This window comes from Limulus polyphemus, unplaced genomic scaffold, assembly GCF_000517525.1.
Source record: "Limulus polyphemus unplaced genomic scaffold, Limulus_polyphemus-2.1.2 Scaffold1080, whole genome shotgun sequence".
Classification (NCBI taxonomy): domain Eukaryota; kingdom Metazoa; phylum Arthropoda; class Merostomata; order Xiphosura; family Limulidae; genus Limulus; species Limulus polyphemus.
Window position 1 is genome coordinate 18792 of NW_013666690.1, and position 7507 is coordinate 26298.

The following is a 7507-nucleotide window of genomic DNA, read 5'->3' on the forward strand; positions in this document are numbered from 1 at the left end:
CAAAGACAAATAAAAAAGAACAGTAAAAAATTAATTTTAAACATTTTTATTTCCCAGAAACATAAAACGTCGTAAAGAAAGTACAGTAAATTAAAAATTATTCATTATCAAAGAACTTGTCTAACTGCTCACTGTCCTGCAGTTTCAATCGCTCTTACAGCAGCCATGGCTTGTCTCTTCATTGTTTGTCTTTTATCATGTTGTTTTTGGGTTTCCTAAGCACAGGCTGTAGCCATTGCAAGACGACTTCTTTTACGTTAGCTTCTTTCAGACTTTTTCTTTTCATAGAAGCCATCTGCAAAATATTTGAAGTTACTTTTGCTAGTCTATAATAATAAAAGAACGTGTTTTCTGTCTGTGATTTTATTGGGGCTATGGCGGGCACATAAAGACATGTTCTTTTAAACAAAGTTTATAAACTTATTATAGATAGTTATAGATGACACTATATGTCACGTTATCTAACTTATAAAAAAGCCAGTGTGTGTCGCGTCACTTCACGCTTGATTTTTTGAAATAAAAGGAATCATAAAAGCCAACATACATTTAACGAAATAGAATAGTTCAATTACTGTCTGCCCATTACGATTTTAGTGACGGAGGTGCAAGGGGGCCGTGAATGGAGTTGCCATGAAATCTTGTAAGTGTTTTAAATGTTGGTATGATTTAATGAAATTAATAAATAAGCCTAAAGTAAAGACATAGTGTGAGATAACCGAGCTTAGAGCCAAGTGCATAAAATTTACCAAGAAAGTAAAAATATCGAGCCAATTTTATATTTAAATCGTTTCTGAATTAAGGTACTTTCTGTTATATCACCAACGTTTTTAATATAAAAAAACCTCTTTAATTAACGGAAACTATAAATTAAGAATTCAATATTTTTTTTTACAGTTTTGTTTGTTTATACATATAATCCTATACTTTCAGTACATAAACTAACAATAATACTAGGTTATACTTTTCTTGCTGAGCAACATGACATAAAAGCCATTGTTGGAATGTATTGTTACCAAAACACACTGGTTTTTCTATATGTTTGAAGCTGTTAATCTAACTGATCTACTACAGGGTATATTATGGGGCGTGCATGCGCTCACGCACGTGTATAAGATAAATAATAACACCCAGTTGTACACCCTCAGGGTCCACTTAGTATGGGTGCAAAATTTAAGTTTTTTATTCTTTCCTCTTGAAGCTATGGCGGTCACACACACACAGACATGCCCTTTTATTATTATAGATTATTATCTACTTCTTTATTGCAGTTCTTAATAATAACATTATTATTTGTATACATGTGCTTCTTCGTGATGAAATTTACCCACAAAATACTCGATTGACTCAAGTTATTGCAAGAGGATGCTTAGATGTTGCGATATTTACAGGAAATTTGCATATTTCAAAAACAGTTATTCCAGTAACCAAAAATACGAAATGTAAAGCAGCAGAGTATCAAAAACATGTACTTATAATGACTGAAACTGTAGAAACTAGTTACTTCTAGTTATCTTGTTTGTAGTTTGTTTGTTATTCCTCATATAATCTATAAAAAAGTGTCAGTAACAATAAAGATCCTTAATAATCAAACTAGAATGAATTTTTTGATTAGAAAATTGATTGAAGTCATATAGCTCTATTCAAATTGTGTACTTTAGAAAAATTCAATGAAGGCAAACGATGTCTGGAGATTGGGTCAGGTCCAACTGTTCACTCATTGATTTCTGCTAGTCACCATTTTGATACTCTGGTGTCTAGTGATTACACAGAGAAAAATCGCGAGGAAATCAGAAAATGGCTGAATAAGGATGCACAAGCTTTGGACTGGACCATATTCTTCCGATTTGTCGCTAATATGGAGAAATTTAGGTAAGTTCTATTTAACTCATTTGTGATTCGATTTGAGCAAGACTAATGCATAGTAATCTTTGTAAAACATTTATAATAACAATAAAATAATACTTATAAAAAAACAGTTAGAAATCCAATATTTGTTCTACTTTATGTCGCAGAACGTATACTTGCCCGTTGGGATAGTTTCCTCAAAATTGAAAATAACTTATAGCCCATATAAAGCAGTGTTTCAACAAAATTGTATAGCCATGGGTCAACGAAGTATTATTCTTGAAATATAGCTCATGCAATACACTGTAGAAGTAGTCTCTAATGCTAAAAATAATTCGAAATTCATTATATTAGAAAGTTGTTTGGAACCAAAGACAAAAATCTAAGAAAAGAAACGATTATTTACTATATTTACACCTCACCTTATGATGACTCGATATACGAATCGAAACAGTGTAATTATTAAAATCAGAACTTGCTTATTGTAAAAGTTGCTGTTATTGTATTTTTGAATAAATTATGCAGTTCATTAGGTTCTTCACTAAACATTAATATTTAAGTAAATATCTATAAGTTAATCTTTAATATTAATATCCCGAATCAGAAACTTAGTAAATATTTAATTACATTAATTTGACCAATCCGTATTTGGAAAAATATACTTACTTCAACTCTAACTTTAACAAGTTTATCTTCACGAAAGTTTAAGTTTACAAGCTTTTAGTAAATATCAAAAGTCCGCTGTATACAAACTCCTGAATTATTGATAAGTATTTGTACTAAAGATTTTTGTGTGAATTTTCGAAGACTTTGCTCCTAAAGATTAAAACACTTTTTTGATCGTACACTTTACACATTTCATTTGATTAATTTCAAAACATCCTTAATGAATATTAAATGTGTTTGTCGGTAAAACTTTGTATTCTGTTTTTTTAGTTGCTCTACTCTAGCGGAAACTGTAAGTAAATCATCAGGGTAAAGTGAAACGAAACGTTGAAAAACAAAAGAAATGAAATGAGTAATACCCTTTTTTCCTCTGCACTGATTGCAGTATTGATCACTTACTTTAGGAGTTTCAACTGTTAATCTTTCTACACCTGTTTTCTTCTAATTTTATTGTCTTTAACACTGGAGCAGTAATTCTCCCTTCTAAAGCATTAACTCACAGTGTGGCCCATTAGTTGTTTATGTAGACCTTACCATAAACAGGAAGTGCTGTGCTTAGACTCGACCTTGTAAAGTTTTAGATGTTTTATTGAATTCTGGTAGGATAAGATGAGAAGTTTATGGTTTTTAGACTTTAGTTACTTTTGCTAAAGTATACATAAAAATAAATAAAAATGTCCAAAAAATAAACGATTTGTAGAACTCACTGTGTGTACTCGAGGAAAAATTAAAGCCAATCTTTCCTCAGCTTCGACGAGTCTCACAAATGTGAATGTCCAAAAATAATTATTGTAGCTCTTTAAAATATGCATTTAGAATAAAAAACAATATCAGTCATTAGAATAAAATATCCCAAAACTACTATAATGTAGCTAGCTTTCTAAGTAAGCTATACATAGGTTAAAAAAAGACCATTATAGATAGTAATATTGGTGTTCGTAAACAAAAACTAAGACAGGCTGTTATTCTATGACCGCCAGATTCCAACACTTGTAATAAGCTTTATGTAGAAGAGAACCCTTCTCTTCATATTGGTTATAAACATGCCCATCAGCACTGTAACACTGATTAGCAAAATAATCTCGAAAGCCAGATAGAAAGATATATGAGAAGGTTGACAAATTTATCTATATCTCAGGAAATAAATATTGTAGATGGCGAAAAATTTTGATTTCTGCTTTTAATTATGTTCAATTTGTGTTTCTTTTTAGTAGGAAAGTGTATCAACCTACTTTTAATGTAATAAAGTTCTGAAGTGGAGAAATTAGAACATGTGATGCGTCACGAGACTCAGAAAAATAAAAGTTGAATTTTTTTATATCTTGCTCTTTGAAATCAAGAACTGAAAGCTTAGATAATATTGTAAATTGAGTTATTAATTATATTTCCATCTCAAGTTTATTCACATAAATTAATTATAAAGTTACTTAATTACATCTTGAATAAAACACTACAGAAGGTCATGATAGGCACATTTTGAACTGCTCAAAGCAAATGTTGTATTGAAGAATACCAACACCATCGACAGTATCAAAAATGTTTACATGGACTTTTGAAACTGGTATCAGCTAATCCTACAGCCATAAGCATTCTTTTTAATTTTGATGTGGTTTCCTTTTATCTATCCCTACCTAGTGAATAAAATAAAACCTAACATTTAACAATTAACAGAATTTCTGGATACTATTAACCATCTGGCATTCCCGATTGATTTAAAGGAAGTGGCTCTTCTTTGAAATTTGCTTAATAGTTATTTCCCTTTTAGAAATGATACTCATCAACAAATCCAAGGTATTCCAAGTTTTAGCGGTTGTTTTTTAAATCTTACTTCACTGCACAGAACAGGTACTAATGATCCTCAGTATCTTTAAAGATTACGTATTTTGATTTTTCACAAATAGGATTATGAATAAATATCAGAATACTGTTAAATTCAATTTAAATTGTATTAATCCACTGATTTTAATCATTTTGACCAACGCTTTGGCTTATTTCATAAATCATGCCTCACACAAAAGAGTGGGATAAAATAAAAGACAGTATAAGGTTTTTTAGGATTTTTTGCGTTCCATCGTATATTGTTTAAGAAAACAACGGGGCATCCAGGAAAAAATAACATTTCATTGCGATTCTTTAAAACTGCTTTATGTGGTTATAAATGGCGTAAATGTTATCTGGACAGGTTATCTGAATATTATATATGGCTATAGAAATATATGAAGCCATGGAAGACAACCGGAACATCAAAGTAGGCTCAAAAGTAAAATCTTAGTTGATATCATTATAATTTTAGTTGTATTATTAATGAAATGACCTGGTTCAGGGCTGTAGCTTAAATGGAAGAACATAACATTATGGGAATTAATGAAACTTGTTTCGATTCAAGATTCCGCGTTATAAGTTATTTAATACTCTTAGACTTATGAGAGGTGCAGAGTGGCTTCTTATAAAAAGAATGGACTGCAGCCTCTTAGGTGGAAGACATAAAAAAATTTGCTCAAGAAGTCGAAGAACAATAATTTTATCACATTTTGACTTCTTTCTTGTCATCTAAAACAGATACGAAGGTACTGTTTTTAATGTGACGTAAGAATGTTTAAATGTGTGTAGAAACATAAAAATACCGGCATTCCAGCATTTGGGACAGTTGTGACAATACACGACGGTGTTCCCCATTTTTCAAATTTGGCTGGAGTCACTGCTTTATTTATAGATTAATAGGGGCGTAATTAGCTATTTAGTGAAGTTTGCTGATAACATTCAACTTTTGGATATCTTATCTGCTGTTTGGATGGTATTCCGGTATTACATAATGATTTGAATCAGTGTAAGTTGGGCAAAGAATCTTTATTAATAGTACGTGCATTTGTTATTATGATGTAGATCCCATTTTTTATACAGATGGGAACCACCCGGATAGAATAAATGAAGAAAAGGATCTTGACATAACAGTGGATAAGTCACTGAAGCCATCGAACCAATGATCTGTTTCTATTATCAAAGACAGTAGAATTTTATTGTGCACTTGTAGTCATATTGATTACAAGTTAAAATTATCTTTATACAATTCACTAGTTCTGCCTCATTTAGAATACGGTTTTGGTTTCCTTATCTAAGAAAATATATTGGCTTACTGGAAAGGAATCAAAGGATGGCAACTATGATGAACCAGGAATAGAAAGGTTGTCAAAAGGAATAGGTTAAGATCTCTTAACTTATTTATGGTTGTAAATCTAGCTGACTTTGTTGAAGTTACAAGATTATCTGGGGATTCATAGGATAAAGGCCTCTGGTTTCTTTGTGATATATTCTGAAAATGATATGACGAGGAGACGCAAGTTTAACATTTGGAACATATATGCTATGTTCCAGTTACGACAGTTAACTTCTTCTCACAGAGCGATTTATTTATGGAATTTTTTTGCTGTCAATAGCAGTGAAGGCCAGCACTTTACAGGAGTTTTAAGAAAAGAATGAATGATTTCATGAAAAGTAAAGGATGGGTTTAAAGTCTTTACTTTCCCAAGAAGAGTGCAAGGACAGCTTTGAAGGATGGAATAGTCCTTCTTGTCCGTAGGTTACGTTACGTTATATTAAATTAACCTAGGATGTAAAATGTGTGTGTGTATGTAAATTACACTAAAACATGTACTGCTGTAGAAAGTATGACCCATCGGCTGACGTACAAACCAAAATTGTAAACACCGCTGGCCCAATTTTAAGAGATTTCTACCGTGAACTGTGAACTTTAATACTTTACATTAAACACTGCTGAACTTGTTTCATTTTAGTTTCAATCAGCAGATTAGAATATTTTGTTTAAGGTTAATGCAGCTATTACAATGGAAAACATACGCGATATTGTAACATGTCCTCCCCCCTTTTCCAACTTGTAAGGATGCATACTTTCAGTAAAATCTGGTCATCATCCTTGTTTACATTTGCTTTCTCAGCTATATATTCTACGTGTTAATTTGTATCCCACCTCCTTGAAGACAGCGGAATAAGAAATTAAACCGTTTATAGTTATTTCATATAAGTGTGGCCCGGCATGGCCAGGTGGTTAGGACGCTTGACTTCCAATACCAACAAACATGCTCGCCCTTTCCGCCGTGGGGGCATTATAATGTTATGGTCATTCCCACTATTCGTTGGTAAAAGAGTATTCCAAGAGTTGGCGGTGGGTGGTGATGACTAGTTGCCTTTCCTCTAGTCTTACACTGCTAAATTAGGGACGGCTAGCGCAGATAGCTCTCGTGTAGCTTTGCGCGAAATTCAAAACAAACAAATAAACAAATTCATATAAGAATATAATGAAACAAAAACATTAGGTTTCTCACTTTTAGTTTTCTGTGATTTAAAATAGCAATCAGTATAGGAACTAGTTACCATTTATTGAGATTTAATCTACAGATATACGCCAATGGAAATTTTCGAAATTTTTTCGTACATATCTACACAGTGTGGTCACAGCTAATAAGAATTAATATGATTGGTTTATAGTAATGATCGTTAGGATGTTCCGATTGGCGTGACTTCTCTTGGTGTAATCACCATGAATCTTTAATCTGGAAGTTGCTTACATCGCTTATGGTGTTGTGGCCATATCAGTTTTAGCTGTAATGATATTTTTTTTCCAAATTATATCTGTGAATTGATATATTTATAACTTGATTAATATCTAGTAGATCTTCCTTTCGCTTCGTGGAGTTCGTTGATCCTTTGAGGCATCGTGAGAATCATCTCGTCAACTTTAGATTGTGCGATTTTCGCCCACTCTTGCTTCAAAACTTGGAGTAGATCGCTCATCAAAGTTGGTTTTTTTGGTTGTTTCTTGACTTGCCGGTCGAGTATGGCCCAGAGGTTTTCGATGGGGTTCATGTCAGGAGATTGGCTCGGCCAGAGCAACTTCTTTTCTTCCTGCCACTTTTGGGTGTTTCTAGCAGTGTGACACGGTGCTCCATAATCCTGGAACAACGTTGTGTTCTTGTCCACG

The 7507-nt window shown here is 32.5% G+C and overlaps 1 protein-coding gene across 4 annotated transcripts in view; it reads left to right on the forward strand.

Annotated features, from left to right (window-relative positions):
• LOC106462044 (nicotinamide N-methyltransferase-like) overlaps positions 1-7507 on the forward strand; it is a 25671-nt gene that overhangs the window by 16284 nt on the left and 1880 nt on the right. For all 4 annotated transcript variants that reach the window (XM_013921917.2, XM_013921918.2, XM_013921920.2 and 1 more), the window contains one exon: positions 1659-1869. In XM_013921917.2, coding sequence (XP_013777371.1) covers positions 1659-1869 — 211 coding nt within the window. The remainder of the gene's footprint in view (positions 1-1658; positions 1870-7507) is intronic.